This window comes from Ursus maritimus, unplaced genomic scaffold, assembly GCF_017311325.1.
Source record: "Ursus maritimus isolate PB19 unplaced genomic scaffold, ASM1731132v1 scaffold_33, whole genome shotgun sequence".
Lineage (NCBI taxonomy): Eukaryota > Metazoa > Chordata > Mammalia > Carnivora > Ursidae > Ursus > Ursus maritimus.
The window spans coordinates 21367393-21384087 of record NW_024425897.1 but is presented as its reverse complement, the minus strand read 5'-3'; the positions used below and the strand labels follow the sequence as shown (position 1 = coordinate 21384087).

Below are 16695 nucleotides of genomic sequence, written 5' to 3'. Positions count from 1 at the left end.
CAAGGGGCTGTGATAGGGACTGCCCGTGGGCCTCTGGCCTTCTCCATGCCCACAGACCACTGCCTCCCATGTGAGCAGGAGAGGGATGGAGAAAAGGGATACACATTGAATGAGCAGCTGCTGTGTGGTGGTGCTGAGCTGGGGGCTCTCCGTGGCGAAGCCAGCTGGCTCTGTCCACAGCTCACTCGGGCTCTCCCCCGACAAAAGGCTCCACTCATCCCCAAGCCCCAAGCAGCAGGAAGAGGTCACAGGGCACAAGGAGGGCGTTCACATTGTACCCCCTGCAGCAGGACTCCTGATAATGACCCGCAGACATTGCTCTCTTCCCAAATCACCTTCTCAGCTGCTCAGCCCTTCTCTGCACACAGTGGCTCCATGACCTTATAGCTGTGTGGCCCCGGCCAAGACTCTCTATGCTGCCTTTGTTTCCTCATCTGTAAAATGGGGACAATAACAGATCTGTTCCATGGGTGCTATTCACATGGAGAATGCAAATACATAGGACGCGTAGGAAGAGGAGGGCTGTAAGGTGGACGGGGGCCAGGAGTGGACATCCTGCTGCAGTGGGCATTGGTCCAAACGCCCCACCCTGGGGCCAGGTGCTCAGTGCATGTTCTTAATGTAGGAGGGAGGGCCCCAGAGCTGGCATGTGGGCCAGGCCTGCACAGATGGGGATTTGAGAATCAGAAGGGGAGCTCTTAGTACTGCTGGATGCCCATAGCACTTCTCTCCCCCTCCCCACCTGCCCTCTCCTCCCCCCTTCCCCCTTCTCTCCATGAATTGCTCTCTCATGGATGTGTCTCTCTGCCTCCCACTTTCTGTTTCTTTGTCTCTCTGTCTCTTTCTGCCTTTCGTTCTGTCTCTGTCTCTTTCATTCTGTCCGTGTCTCCCCTGTGTATGCCTGGTTACTTTCTTGTTTCTCTCTGCCTCTCTATTTCCCTATCTCTGTTTCTCTGGTGTCTCTCTTACTCTCTCTGTCGCTCTCAATATTTCTCTCCCTCTCTCTCTCTCCCTCTCTCTCTCCCCCCATCACTGTCTGCTTCTGTCTTTCTCTCTGTCTCTCCTCTCTTCCTCCATCTGTCTGTCTCTCTGACATTATAGAGGAGGACCCTTCGGAGGACGATTCCATCAAGGACTCTCTGGGCACGGAGCAGTCCTACCCATCCCCTCCTCAGCTCCCACCACCACCAGGGCCCGAAGACCCCCTGTCCCCCAGCCCTGGGCAGCCCCTGCTGGGCCCTGGCCTGGGCCCCGATGGCCCAAGGACTTTCTCATTGTCCCCCTTCCCCAGCTTGGCTTCTGGGGACAGACTGGCAGGGGATGCACTGCTGTCCAAGCACATCATGCCCCCAGCCACCTTCAAGGGGGAGGCAGGCGGCCTGCTGGTGTTCCCCCCGGCCTTCTATGGCGCCAAGCCCCCCACAGCCCCTGCCACCCCAGCTCCTGGCCCTGAGCCGCCTGGGGCCCCTGAGCCGGTGGACGGGGCTGGGGGCAGCACAGCCGGGGCAGGGGCCGGAACCGAGGAGGAGCAGCTGGACACGGCGGAGATTGCATTCCAGGTGAAGGAGCAGCTGCTCAAACACAACATCGGGCAGCGGGTGTTCGGCCACTATGTGCTGGGGCTGTCACAGGGCTCGGTCAGCGAGATCCTGGCCCGGCCCAAGCCCTGGCGCAAGCTCACGGTGAAGGGCAAGGAGCCCTTCATCAAGATGAAGCAGTTCCTGTCGGATGAGCAGAACGTGCTGGCTCTGAGGACCATCCAGGTGCGGCAGCGAGGTGAGGGCCCGTCCCAAGTGCAGGGGCTGCAGGCGCAGGCTCTGGTCTCTGACCCAAACTCTGCCACCTCCCAGCTGTGCCACCTGGGGCAAGTGACTTTACCTCTCTGTGCCTCGGTTTCCCCTTCTGTAACACAAGGATTTCTGGGGCCTGTGGCTACCCCTTGCTCCCCCACCTGGCCCTAATGGGACAGCTCAGGCTGATCACTGTGGGAAAAGGCTGGGCCCAGGGGCTGCCCGGGCAGGTAGGTACTTCCTGAGGACCTCCAAACTTCAGTTCACCCATCCGTGAAATGGCCTGGGTTCCTGCCAGCCTTGCCAGACTTGATTTTTAGGGTATCCCATGTGAATGGCCCAAGCTTTGACCTCACAAACATACCTGAGTGTGAGTTCCAGCACTAGGTGACCTGGGGCACGAAGTGACCTGGGGCAACTGACTAGTTTCTGTGTCTCAGTTTCCCCATCCCTCCCCATCTGTCAGCCTCCCCTGAGGGTTCAGTGAGTATAAATCATTCAGCGGCGTGCCTGGAACATAGTAACTGCTTGAGAACTGCTAGCTGTGGTGGCGGCCATCGTTGTTGTTACCATTGTATTATTATTAGTTCAAGCCAGAATCATTTGTAGACCCAGTTTGTCACACAGACTGGCTAAGTGTGGTCTTGCCACACACACTCGAGGTCTGGCCCTCCCTATCCCAACCCTGGCCCTGGAGCCCCTGAGAAAGAAGGGGACCTGCCCTTCATGCTGCCCAGCTCTAGGGACTGACCCTCAGCATGCAGGTCCCCATGACAGATGCCCCCTTGTCTCCCCCAGGCAGTATCACCCCAAGAATCCGCACACCAGAGACAGGCTCGGATGATGCCATCAAGAGCATCCTGGAACAGGCCAAGAAGGAGATCGAGTCCCAGAAGGGGGGTGAGTGTCACTGCCGCAGGTGAGGCCTGAGCCTCCAGGGCCTGCCCTGAGCAGGAGGTGAGCCCTTGTCCGCTTCGTCAAGGAGATCGAGTCCCAGAAGGGGGGTGAGTGTCACTGCCGCAGGTGAGGCCTGAGCCTCCTGGGCCTGCCCTGAGCAGGAGGTGAGCCCTTGGCCGCCTTCGTCAAGGAGATCGAGTCCCAGAAGGGGGGTGAGTGTCACTGCCGCAGGCGAGGCCTGAGCCTCCAGGGCCTGCCCTGAGCAGGAGGTGAGCCCTTGGCCGCCTTCGTCAAGGAGATCGAGTCCCAGAAGGGGGGTGAGTGTCACTGCCGCAGGTGAGGCCTGAGCCTCCAGGGCCTGCCCTGAGCAGGAGGTGAGCCCTTGGCCGGCTTCGTCTACTATAGCGGGGACTCCAGGCAGGTTAGAACCTCTTTGCCAAGCAACCTACAGCCAAGGGAGGCCTGGACAGCCAGATCCCTGTTAATGTGGGAGCCACTAGCCCTGCGTGACTCTACTCAAATTCCTTGAAATTAAATAAAATTACAGCTTCAGTTTTTTGCATGGTGACAAGTGGCAGCCGTATGGGACGGCCCAGCTACTGCCGCTACCTGGTCTGGATTATCCAGTGTCTTCGACTTTGAAGAGACACAGTGATCTGTAATGACACCAGAACTCTGTGAAGCGTGGAGGCCAAAGCCTCACCCTCCTTCCTGCACCTCTACTTTCTAGTTCTCGAGGAGACCCTGTTCTCCTGGCTTCCTCCTGCCTCCCAGACTATACCTTCTACACTTTCCCAGGAGCCCTGCGTTAGCCTCGTAGTGCTGCTGTTCAGCCACAAACTCTGGCTAAAAACAACACAAATTGATCGTCTTGGAGTTCCGAAAGTCGCAGGCCCGCAGTCCGTCTCACCGGACTAGAGGCAAGGTGTCAGCGGGGCCGCGCTCTTTCTGGAGGCTCCAGAGGAGAATCCATTTCCTCACCTTTGCCAGCTTCTAGAGGCTCCCACATTCCTTGCCTCGTGGCCCCTCCTGCGTCCTCAGGGCCAGCATCATAGCCGCTTCCTCTCTGCCTCCGATCCTCCTGCTTCCCTCTCACAAGCACCCTTGTGAGGATGTGGGGCCCACCCACATAACCCAGGATCGTCTTCCATCTCAAGATCCTTAACTTAGTCACATCTGCAGAGTCCCCTTTGCCATGTGAAGTAACACAGTCTGGGCCCAGAGACGTGGATACCATTGGGAGACCATTATTTAGCCGACCAGAGTGTACTGTCTCCATCAGCCCCTCAAACACAGGGCTCCCCAGGGGACCCCCCCCCCAGGCCCTCTGACTTTCCTACCCTTCTTAGATGAGTTAGTCCATTCCTGAAAGTTCCATCAATACCCAAAACACCCCCTCTCCAGGCCACACCTCTCTCGAGAGTTCCAGAGCCCTAAGCCAACTGCTGGCTGGACATGTCCACCAGGGTTCCCCACTGGCATCTCAGACTCTGAGATGGAACTCACTGTCTTCCCCTACCCCTCACTCACCCCACAAACCCACCAGCTCAAGGCTGGGAACCTGTCACAGATGGTGCCAGACACCCAGGTGGGTGAGAGGTTATCCTTGACTGCCACCATCATCACTTGCTGGGACTCTTGCATTAGCCTCTTCACTGGCCTTGCCAATGATATTCTAGGCCCCACTGCAGCCCATCTCCACCCAGAGGCCAAAGTGATCTTTCTAGAACACATATATGGTCATGTCACTACTCAGAATCCTCCCACAGCTCCCCATTGCCCTCGAGATAAAAATGCCAACTCTTCAGCAAGGCCCCAGGCCCTGTGGTCTTGACTCCTCCTGACCCCCTATGCCTCTCGAATGAACTGCTTATAGCCATGTCCATTCTCATGCTGTTCCCTGTGCCCCTAAAGCCATCCTCACCCCTGGCCAACTCCTGCTCATTCTCAACAATTCAACTCAGAAGTCACCTTGTCTAGGAAACGCCCCACCCCCATCCAGATGGATTGGATACTGACCCTCCTTGTAATCACCTGCACTGCTTGATGCAATGGAGCCGGAGTGGCCTGGATGCAAATTTTGGCTCTGCTCTTTATTAGCTGTGTGACCTTGGGCAAGTTACTCAGCTTCTCTGTGCCTCCATTTTCTCATATTTAAAATAGGCACAATATTAGTACTCCTTTCTTAAGGTTGTGTGAAGATCAAATGAAATCAGTCCTGATGAGCACTCAGCCTGGGGGCCTGGCATGTAGAGGGTGCCCCTGAAAATGTAGCTATCATTACAGTTAACATCGTCATTATTTTTGTCTCTGTCGTTACATTTGTTCACGTTACAAATATCTCTGCTGATATGTCTGTCCCTCCTACAAGTCTGAGGGCTTTTTGCAGTCAGGAACGGAGTTGCATCCCCGCACCCAGCACAGTGCATCACGACACCTGCACTGTAGCTGACTTTGAACGTGATGCTGGCTTGCGCACTCCCACTTTGTGGTGTCTGCTGCCCCCCGGTGGCAACTCAGAACAAGTGTCCCAATTCCCAAGAGTCTGCTGCTGGGGACCAAGTGTTTCCCAAGGACGCTTCCTCCTGCCCGGTCCCTGGGAGGGGCAGAGGAGGCTCACCCTGCTAGGTGCCTACGCTGTCCCACCCAAATAATCCACTGAGGACCTGCTGCACACAGTTTAATTTCTTTCTTCTTGAGCTCCTGTGGCAAGAGAGGCAATCATTCAGTAAACATTGGTTAAGCATCTACTGTGTGCTGGACACAAGGTACGGCTGTGAACGAGACACAATATTGGAGTGTAAAGAACCATGAGAAACAGACTAATCAAACTCTCCCACTAAATAAACAGGACAGCTGAGAGCAGAGACGGGGAGACCTGCTCACAGTTACACAGAGACCGAGGGAGAACCCGGGAGTCTCCTGACTCCCTATACAGTGCGCTCCCACAGGCGGGGCGGGGGGGGGGGCGGTTCAGAAACAAGATAGCAGAGAAATTTAAAAAGCAGCATCGGGGTGCCTGGGTGGCTCCGTTGGTTAAGCATCTGACTTAATTTTGGGCTCAGGTCATGATCTCAGGGTAGTGAGATCCAGCCCCGAGTCAGCTGTGAGCTGCGCCTGGAGCCTGCTTAAGATTCTCTCTCCCTCTCTCTCTGCCTCTCTCCCCGCATGCACACTCTCTGTCTCTAAAAACATACTAATAATAAAAATAAAAAGGCAACATCACAGCAGAGTAGGCCAGCCAGGGGGGTTTCCGTTCAGGGTCTGTGAAGAGGTAGCAAGAGAAAAAAATGCCTGGGTTATTGTCCCATGCCCCTGACAAGAGTGAATGCTACGCAGAGAGCAACTAGTAGTCCCCCAGGGAGGAGATGAATATGGCTGACTGCTAGCTTGAGAGTTCTACTCTCGGAATTGAAGGAAATATTTATATACAAGCGGTTCCTTTATCATTGTTCACAACAGTGCCAAACTAGAAACAACCTAAGTGTCCTCTAGCGGGGGATCAGGGAGATAAAGCAGCGAATATCACTTCAAGTGGCATAAGCAGCCATGAAAGATAGAACTTTTAATCATGAGAAAAAGTGATCATGTTGATAGTAAGTGGGGACAAACCAGGCTACACTCCCACATCAAGTATGATTGCCCCGCGCCTGAGGTTAGAAAGCAGATAAAGGAAGAGCCTGTATATAAGTCTTTATCATTGTTCACAACAGTGACAAAGGTTAGAAAGCAGACCAGAAGGAAATACATGAGGGTATTTCATGTGGTTGCCTTTGGCAGAGAGATTAAATTCATTTAACGGCTTTATTGCGGTATCTTCACAGTATCTCCAAAGCATGCTTATACTGCTGCTGGGAACATCTTTGCCCTTCAAACCATGCCCTGACCGTGGGCCTCTGGCCACCCTGTCATCCTCCCAACAGGCGAGTCCAAGAACACGACAGCCCCACTCAGCATCACTAATGGCACAGCCCCAGCCAGCACCTCAGAAGACGCCATCAAGAACATTCTGGAACAAGCACGCCGCGAGATGCAGGCGCAACAGCAGGCGCTGCTGGAGATGGAGGCAGGCCCCCGGGGCCGCTCGGTGCCTCCCTCGCCCCCAGAGCGGCCCTCGCTGGCTGCCGTGAGCCAGAATGGGGCCCCGACCTATGTCAAGCAGGAGGACAGCAGTGGCGGCGGTGGCGGGGGAACCAGCAGCAGCGCCACACAGACGTCCCTCACGGTCCTGTCCCCGGCAGCCTTCGTGCAGAGCATCATCCGGAAGGTCAAGTCAGAGATCGGAGACGCTGGCTACTTTGACCACCACTGGGCCTCGGATCGTGGCCTGCTCAGCCGCCCCTATGCCTCCGTCTCGCCCTCCCTCTCCTCCTCCTCCTCCAGCTACTCTGGACAGCCCAATGGGAGGGCCTGGCCCCGTGGGGATGAGGCCCCCGCAGCCCCTGAGGACGAGGCGGCGGGGGGCGAGGAGGAGCCCCCCAGGGTGGGCGAGCTGAAGTCTGAAGGGGGCGTCCCCGAGGCAGGCAGCGGTGGGCGGCTGGCCTACTACCCAGCTTACGTGCCCCGCACGCTGAAGCCCACCGTGCCGCCCCTGACACCCGAGCAGTATGAGCTTTACATGTACCGGGAGGTGGACACCCTGGAGCTGACACGCCAGGTCAAGGAGAAACTAGCCAAGAATGGAATCTGCCAGAGGATCTTTGGGGAGAAGGTGAAGATAGTGGGGCCCACCCCCAAGAAGCTTAGGGGGCCATAGGGCCCATGGGACCTGGGGAGGGAGAACCACCTAAGGACCCAGCCCCCAGTGTGTATGGTCTGGAAAGAGAGGTTGTGCGTATGGCAGGAACAAGGCAAAAGCAGGATGACCCCAAACCCTTTCTCCTGCATCCATCTATCCCTGGGTCCTGTGGGAAGGGGGCCATGGGCAGGGCTGACGTTGAGTCCTATGGTTGTTCAAGCAGTGAAATGCTTCTGTCTGGTTAGGAATAGCTATTTACCTCCCATCCTCCAGAACCCTCCATCCCTCCCAATGGTCCAGCCACTAAAGGGTTAAGTCTCAGCCCAGCCAGGGGTACCCTGCAGTGGTTAAGTAGTTTTTGACAGCACCTCTGCCCATAGCGGGGGAGCAGGCAAAGGGTCAGGGTGAGCTGAGAGAAGTGACCTAAGTGGAAGGCATAGGAAGACTTCCTGCAGGAGGGGGCATTTGAGGGGTCTTAAAGTCAGGAAGGATTCTTACATGTTGGGATATCTGGAATGGCACTGCCGATGGGGGGCATGGTCTAAACACACAGCGGCACCTAGGAAATGAAGAACAAATCAAGGCAGCCCTGGTGTCCCAGGGAATCAGAGTGAACAGTGGTCCCTAAGGGTCTCGCAGAGAGGGAGGGAAGGGATGGCCAGTGTCCCAGGAGCCTGCCTCCCTACCCTTCCTGCTCCACCCATCCCCAGGTGCTGGGCCTGTCCCAGGGCAGTGTGAGCGACATGCTGTCCCGGCCGAAGCCATGGAGCAAGCTGACGCAGAAGGGGCGAGAGCCCTTCATCCGCATGCAGCTGTGGCTCTCAGACCAGCTCGGCCAGGCCATCAGCCAGCAGCCCAGCGCCTCCCAGGGTGAGTGTGGTCGGGGCCCTCTGGTAGGATGCTGCCAACGCCCAGAACTGCCATTCCCAGCTGCCATTACTTCTCTCTGGAAGACTGACTGCAGTGTTATCCTTCCTTCAGCCAGAGGGATGCCCTCTGTTGGTGGTTTTAGACTCTAGGTGGCACCAGGGTGCCTAGAGCAAGTGGAGAAAATACTTTGCGTGCGGAGCGGAGCGGCACCCTCCCATCCCCTGACCAGAATCGCTGATTGAGCTCTTTCCCCAGCTATGAACACACAGCCTCAGAAGGCTTAGCACAGAGATTTGGGCTGTTATCCATCCATTAGTGATGTACAGGCAGGGTGAGGAAACTGAGGCTCAGAGAGTTGCCCAAAGTCACAGAGCAGAGAAGGAAGGATGGAGTCCGGGGAGGGACTCTAGCAAGCCCACGCTCCCTTCCCCATGACGACCAGTGGGCAAGTGAGTCGGAGTCCCGGTGAAGTGCAGGCATAACAAGAATACTGCCAGAAACATAATGTCAGGCCACAAAGGCATCCCAGGTGATGGTGTTTATTTTAGAAGTTCATGCCCACAAAACAAGACAGCACATTGTTGCAGCATTGGCTACACGCCTGTGCATTAAAATGTCAAAAAGAGGGGTGCCTGGCTGGCTCAGTCGGTAGAGCATGTGACTCGTGAGTTCAAGCCCCATGTTGGGCATAGAGCTTACTTTAAAAAAAAAAAAAAGTCAAAAAGAGCCACCACTCACCAGCCTGGGAAGAGGGGTTCTGCGGGGCGGGGAGAGGAGGGCTCTGGCTGTCTCTGTTGCTTTTTGTCTTTAAAACAAACAGGGAGATTTGAAGCAGATAAGAGAGTGTTAACATCTATTCAGGGCATGGACCCAGGGAAGGGAAAGAAGATTTACGTTTTCTTTTCAGGTTATTTCTATACTTTGAAATATTTTATAATTAAAAATTTTCATTGAAAAGCTCTGCTGCTTCAGGCAGTTGTAAGGACTAATGCAACCGTTCTAATGACAGCTGCCGCTTGTCACACAAGGCTGAGCCCTTGCCGTGCCTTCATCCTTAATCCTCATGTTGGTCTTGACCAGAGGACTGTTTGTCATTCCCACTTTACCGAAGAAGAAATGGAGGGTCTGAGTAGTGCAGTGATGTGCCCAAGGTCACTGGCCAGTCAGTGGCGGAGTCAGGATTAGAACGCAGAGCTTTTAGCAATTAAGGTCCCTACGAGTGCCTACCCCAGAGCCCGTACCTGTGAAAGAGTTCTCATCGTATCGTGTTGTGTTGTAATTAATCTTTTTATTGTGGTAAAACTCACATCACGTAAAATTTACCATTTGAAGCACTTTTAAAGTGTACAATTCAGTGGCATTTAGTACATTCAAAACTTTGTGCCACCCCCAACTCTCTCTCACCCCAGGGCATTCTCATCACCACAAAAGGAACGCCGGGCACATTAATCAGTCGTGCCCACTCACGCCTCCCCCAGGCCCTGTAATCACCAGTCTGCTTCCTGTCTGTATGGATTCCCCGCTTCTGGACATCCAAATGGAATCGTACAGAATGTGCCCTTTCATGTCTGGTTTCTTTCACTGAGCATCTTGTTTTCAAGGCTCATCCGTGTTGTAGCCTGTCTCAGTACTTCATTCTTTTTATGGCCGAATAATATTTCCATGTGTGGATAGACCACTTTGGGCTATTTTGAGTAGTGCTGCTGTGAATATTCATGTACGTGTTTTGGATTCCTTTGGATATATACCTCAGGATGGAATTGCTGGGTCAGGTGATAATTCTGTAACTTACTGAGGAGCTTCCAAACTGTTTTCCATAGTGACCGCACCATCTTACACCCTGGGCAGCAATGTGGGGGGAGGGGGCCCTATTTCTTTACATCCTCACCAACGCCTGCGATTTTCCGATTCTCCATGTTTGAAGCCATCCCCGTGTGTGTGAATTGGCATCTCGTTGCAGTTCTGATATGCATTTCCCCAGTGTCAAACTGTTTTGATTTTTTAAAATGTCTTTGTTGTGTAAGGATAGGGTTAGGCAAAGACGGTCAAGAATGGTGTTCCTGGTGGAAGAAGCCACAGAAGCAAAGGCTAGGAGGAAGGATCCTTCACAGATTAGGAAGGGAGTGAGGTCCGGCAAGCGTGGACACTTCGCCCAGGGAGTTGGGGGTGAGCCGGATGCCAGGGGAGGCTTCCAAAGCATGGCCTCCCCCACACCAGCTACCTGCCAACACAGTCTGGTTCAAATAACCGACCCTTCAGCACTGCCCACAGTGGTCAGCAACCACTTGTGTCTGAGGCTTGCTTCTCAGAATTCTCTAGCTCCCCCAAAGTGGTCTCTGACCCCTCCCACCCCCACCCCACTCCCCGCCTACCCGAATCTTTCCCACCATCCTTTCTCTTTCCCTCCCTTGTCTTTCTTGCTGCCTTTCTCACTGTGTCTGTGTCCCAGTCTCTCTCCCCCATCCCCTTCTTTTCCCTGTCCCTCTTTCCTACTCTGTGCCTATCCCTACCCTGTGTCCCCCTGTCACTCCATCTCTCTCCTTCCATCTCTCCCTCACTGTCTCTCTCCATCATAATTAGCTGCCCTGTTTGCCCAGGACACGGGACATTCTGTACTACAACCAGCAAAGTCCTGGGCAAACAGACCAGTTTGTCACCCTGCTCTCCCCCCTCTGCCCCGCCAACATCCCTGTCCAACGCCCTTGCTCAAGCCCCAGCCAACCTGACTATTTGTGTCCAACGTCCCGGCCCTTTATAATTAATGTGTTCCTCCTGATAGAGCTGATTTCTCAATCTTTCAATAATTTTGTCAGAAGTGGTCCTTGAAGTCTGAGTAGTTGGAAAAGAACTGTGTTCTGCCTGGAGGCTGGCTGATTTCAGGCTCATCATCTGGGTCTCCCTCCATCTCCTCATCCCGCTCCCTCTCTAGTTGGAAATCTGGCCCTCTAGGAGGGGATGCAGGTGCTCCAAGAGGCAGATGCCTTTGAAGACCCTCAATTCTCCTCCAGCTGAGCCCAGCTCCTCTCCCATGCCAGTGATAGATGGACTATCGAAACAGCCTCTTTCCCAGGCTGGCCCTTTCCCACCAGCTCTGTGTCTGTGCTGGTGAGAGTGACGGGGATGTGTGAGCTCCAGCATCACACAGATGCCACCTGGATGACCAGGATCAGCCCGATTTGGGGGTGGCAGGGAATGATACTCTCTTCGTGATGCCAGCTGCCACCTCCACAGAGCTGTGATGCCACTGCTCAGAACTTTGAGGCTTCACTTTGCACCTTGCAAGGGTACACAAGGGTCCTGGCCAAAATTTATTCACTCAACAGACTTCTGCCCAGCACCTCCTTCCTCCCCAAGCTCTAGAACTCACCCATGACTAACGTGTGGTCCCAGCCTGCCAGGGGCTTATAGTGAATGAGAGGACAGTGTCAGATATAAGCAGACCTCAGCTTGCCACTACTAGTCCCTGTGTGATCTTGGACACATTGCCTAACAGCTCTGAGCCTCAGTTTCCTCCTCTATAAAATGGAATGACATGGTAACTGCCTCCTAGAGATGTTATGAAGGTCACTTGAGATCACATAGCATTATGCTGGGCATGTAATAAGTACCCAATAAAAGGAAGCTTATTTTTATTACCATCATCATTGTTGTCATCTGGTAAGGGTGAGATCTGGCACAAGAAGGAAATTATAGTGAAGCGTAACAATGTAGTCAAGGTGCTATTAAACCTTAAAGCTGTGCACCTCAGGGAAGGGACATTTTGGGCTGGGTCTTGAAGGATGCATAGGAGTTCGAGGCTAGGGAGAGGGCCTTCAGGATGGCAAAGGCATAGTGACTTAGAAGAGCCTAGGAGGTTTGAGGGGGTGATTGGGGCTGTGAGAGTAGCTCCAGGTCTGTGTGGTGGGTTCCTACAAGAGAGTCCAGAGCCTTAAACATTAGGACAAGGAGGACACATTTCTTGTGCAAGGGTCAATAGGGAGCTATTTAAGGTTCTGGAGCATAGTAATCTGCTTGCTTTCTACAGGGAAGGAAGAACCCCTCCAGAGCAGAGGCTCAGGATGTTCTTTGTGGAAGCAAAGCCACTACAGGATGGTCTTTTCACTGCCTAGCCATCATACATTTTTATACTTAACGAATTTCTGGCAGGCGGCAGCCAAATGTCTTGAAAAAGAGGTACCTGTTTCTAATTCGCTGGAAGATACCATGTGGACCAGCACTGGAATTCCCCATCCTCCACCATGGTCCCCACCCCTTTAAGGGCACCTCCCCCACCTCCTGGGATAGTTGGGAGGCTCAGCTCATGCCCGAAAACCCAGTGGGGGACTGACTCCTCAGGAGTCAGTCATGGAGTCCTCTTGATGGCACCGAGGAGGGCTGGTGTAGGCGTAGTGCTATGTGCTCTGTGACGTATTTAACAGATTCAGGGACTGGGGGTTGACAAGGTGATCCCACCCAACATGTCTTCCAAACGGCTTTTGAGGGGCGCCTGGGTGGTTCAGTCGGTTAACCAAATGGCTTTTGACAACTAAAAACTGTGGCTTATAAACTCACTTTTTAAATATGCCAGTGTACCGTGCACATCTTTTCTTTTTCTTTTTTCAGCTTTATTGAGATACATTTGACATAGTAACATTGTGTAAGTTTAAAGTATACAACATGATGATTTGATATGCATATATATTGCAAAATGTTTACCACAGTAAGACTAGTTAACACATCCTTCACCTCACATAATTACCATTTTGTTGTTCCGTTGGGAATAGTGAAGTTCTACTCTCATAGGCAAATGTCAAGTATGTAATGCCAAATTGTTCACCGTGGTCACCACACTGTACATTAGATCCCCAGAACAGACTCATCTCATGTGGACATCTTTTCATTATGTTATTTTTAATTGCTTCAAGGAATCACCATATTTTATTTAGTTAATCTCTGGTGGTTGGGTTTATAGAGGGTTGCCAACTTACTTTTTGGAATTTTTCATTTTTGAAGTAATTTCTGATTAATTGAAGAGTTGAAACAACAGAACAACAGACTCCCTGTACCCCACACTTGGTCTCACCAATTGCTGATTTCGCCATGTTTGTGCTTTCTCTCCTGACCATTTGAGATATTAGTTCACATCATGTCCTTTTACCCCTAAGTGCTTCAACAAGTGTTTCTCAAGAAAGAGAAACCTGACGATGATACAATACCATTGATGTAGCCCACTATCTATTTTTTTTAAGATTTTATTTATTTATTTGACAGAGAGAGAGACAGCCAGCGAGAGAGGGAACACAAGCAGGGGTAGTGGGAAAGGAAGAAGCAGGCTCCCAGCGGAAGATCCTGATGTGGGGCTCGATCCCAGGACCCTGGGATCACACCCTGGGCCGAAGGCAGACGCTTAATGACTGAGCCATGCAGGCGCCCCACCCACTATCTATTTTCAAGTTTGTTTGTTTGTCCCAATAATGTCCTTTATATAATTTTTTTAAGTGAACTCTGTGCCCAACATGGGGCTTGAACTCACGACCCCGAGATCAAGAGTCGCATGCTCCACAGACGGAGCCAGTCAGGTGCCCCACCATCCTTTATAAAAGTGTCTTTATCCCTGTCCAGGATCAGATTCAGGAACCCTTGTATTTTGTGGTCACGTCTCCTTAGTCTCCCATTTTGAACAGTCTTCTGTCTCTCTTTGTTTTCCAATTTTGACGTTTTTAAAGCCCAGAAGCCAGTTATTCCATAGACTGTCTCGATCCGGCTTTGTCTGATGCCTCCATGTGATTAGGTACAGACCACATTCAGACGCGATGCTGTGTCCTTCTCGGCCCATTGCCTCAGGAGGCACCAGTTGTTGATTTGTCCTTTGATTGGTGGTGTTACCTTTGGTCCTTTGGTTAAGTGCTGTCTGCCCAAGTAGCCGTATCGTAGAGTTACTATTTTTCCCTTTGTGATTAGTAAGTATCTTACAGGGAGATACTTTGAGACCATGTAAATACCCTACTCTTCATCAGACTTTCATCTGCTAGTTCTTGCATCCAGGATGGTCCCTGCCTAAGATACTACTATGACGGTTGCAAAGTGGGCTGTTGCCCATACTTGGCTCTAACAAACAAGCACCCAAACCGTGTGTGTCTGTTCCAGATGGCAGTAACTGCCTTCTCTGTCTCTCTCTGGCCCACAGCCAGTCCCACGGAACCGAGGTCCTCGCCGTCCCCACCCCCTAGCCCCACGGAGCCAGAGAGGAGCTCCCAGGAGCCCTTGATCCTGGCCCTGGAGGGCAGCAAGGAGAACCAGCAGCCGGAGGGACGCTCCAGCTCCTCGCTCGGGGGGAAGATGTACTCGGGCAGCCAGACCACAGGGGGCATCCAGGAGATTGTGGCCATGTCCCCCGAGCTGGACACATACTCCATCACCAAGAGAGTCAAAGAGGTCCTCACGGACAACAACCTAGGTACAGGGTGGCGGGAATCAGGGATGCTGCCTCCGACCCTGGTTGGCTCTTACTTGCCTTGAGCAGAGTGCCCAGAGTGAGATCCCGGGGTCCAGCCTACAGGGGCCGGCCAGCCCAGGGGCGTCCAGGACCCTCTAGAAGGCATCTGACTCTGACCTGGGTCCCTAGAGTAGTACAGACGGGGGGTGAGTGCAGGTCTGATGTGACGTGAATCCTCAGCCCACAGTGACAGTGAGACTCTAGCACAATCCTGACCCAGTGCCGAGCCCCTTGGCCTCAGGGGACACACAGGAGAAACCTGTTCTAGAACTCGTTGGCCCTATGGATCACAAACTCCTCTCCACTGCAGGTCATGCGCCTCTCCCAGAGGGACGCACACAGACCCCGAATTCTTCACTGCAATTTCTGTTATAAAAATAAGACATGTTCCTTATTTTAAAATACCAAACAGTACAGGGGGAAAAGCTAAAAAGTAAAATTCCCCAAGCCCCCAGTCATACTCCACGATTTTGTATATATCTTTGATACTTCCTGAAAACATGCAAGAATATATGTATACCTGATTTTTTAATTGTTTTCTACGTAGGTGAATTTACATACATACGGTCCTATAACTTGCTTTTTAAAAGTGAACCCTGCTTTATGGACACCCTTCCACATTATAATGATCAAAACACCTGCGGTCTTCTTCCCTGTTGCCAAGTGTTGCAGGCCAGGGATGCCCCACATTTATGACCCACTTGAAGGGCATTTTGCTTATTTCCAGTTTCCTTCTGCCTCTGAAACCACATCAGTATGCGTCTTTGTGCCTTTGAGCAAGTGTAACTGGAGGGACTTGCAGGATCAGAGAATATGCCATTGAAATTTTGATACAATCTGTCAAATTACTTTTTAACGAGATGACACTAACTTGTGCACATGAAGTTTTTCAGACCTGGTCGGGGATCTCCTAGGAGTGAAGGAAATCTAAATTATGAAACCATTGTTGGTAGCTGTCGGGTCCCCTACCCCCAACCTCCTATTTTGCAGAACAGATTCCCAGTGGGTGTGGGTTCTTCCCTCTGAGTTAGTGGAGACATCCCGGTTCTCCTCCTTTTCTTGTCTCTCCTGGGCGCACTCAGCCCAGCCTGGGGTAACAGGTTGCCCTCCCCTGTCCCTAGGGCAGCGGCTGTTCGGGGAGAGCATCCTGGGGCTGACACAGGGCTCCGTGTCTGACTTGCTGTCCCGCCCCAAACCCTGGCACAAGCTGAGCCTGAAGGGACGGGAGCCCTTTGTGCGCATGCAGCTGTGGCTCAATGACCCCCAGAATGTGGAGAAGCTGAGGGACATGAAGAAGCTGGAGAAGAAAGGTGAGCACTGGGTATTCTGGGCGTGACTTCAGTTTTTTCCATTGGAACGGTATCTAGTTGTAACCCAAAGAAAGCAAGGGCCCCGTGGATCATCTCAGCCTGGTGTGGGGCTGCAAAACAGAGCAATCCCCCAGCGTATATTTGAAAGCAACTAAACCATTTATTGTTTTTCCCAATAAAACCCGAATACCCCACCTCTTTCAGCATCCTTCCATACACCCATAGCTGCTTCATGGTCTTTTGTCAACCCAACTGTACATTCCCCAGAATGCTCTCTCTCTCTGACCCCCTTTGCCTAATACCCAGACTCCACACAGCAAAGCACAAAAGTGGCCCAGCAGACAGGAATTTCCCCTCCTGGGGGTGGGCGAGGAGATTGCAGATTCTTCCATCATCCATTATTATATCCCTGAAAAACAGCCGCCATTGAGCACCTGCTGTGTGCCCACCCAATCCTGTGCTGTGCTGAAGGCGGTCTAAAAAAGCTCAAGGTCGGGAGATGAGATACAAGGAACTGAAAAGCTGTCGCCCTGGGCACCAAGGCCGTTCCCGGTGAGGGCCGAGGGCCAAGCCAGCCTGTGAAGGGCACACAAGCTGTTGGCATCAGAAAACTGC

At 52.7% G+C, this 16695-nt stretch overlaps 1 protein-coding gene across 1 annotated transcript in view; it reads left to right on the top strand.

Annotated features, from left to right (window-relative positions):
- Nucleotides 1–16695, top strand: part of CUX2 (cut like homeobox 2) — a 257140-nt gene that overhangs the window by 235238 nt on the left and 5207 nt on the right. The window contains exons 15-20 of the mRNA XM_040619929.1: nt 1102–1776; nt 2589–2690; nt 6611–7398; nt 8136–8295; nt 14462–14731; nt 15892–16080. Coding sequence (XP_040475863.1) covers nt 1102–1776; nt 2589–2690; nt 6611–7398; nt 8136–8295; nt 14462–14731; nt 15892–16080 — 2184 coding nt within the window. The remainder of the gene's footprint in view (nt 1–1101; nt 1777–2588; nt 2691–6610; nt 7399–8135; nt 8296–14461; nt 14732–15891; nt 16081–16695) is intronic.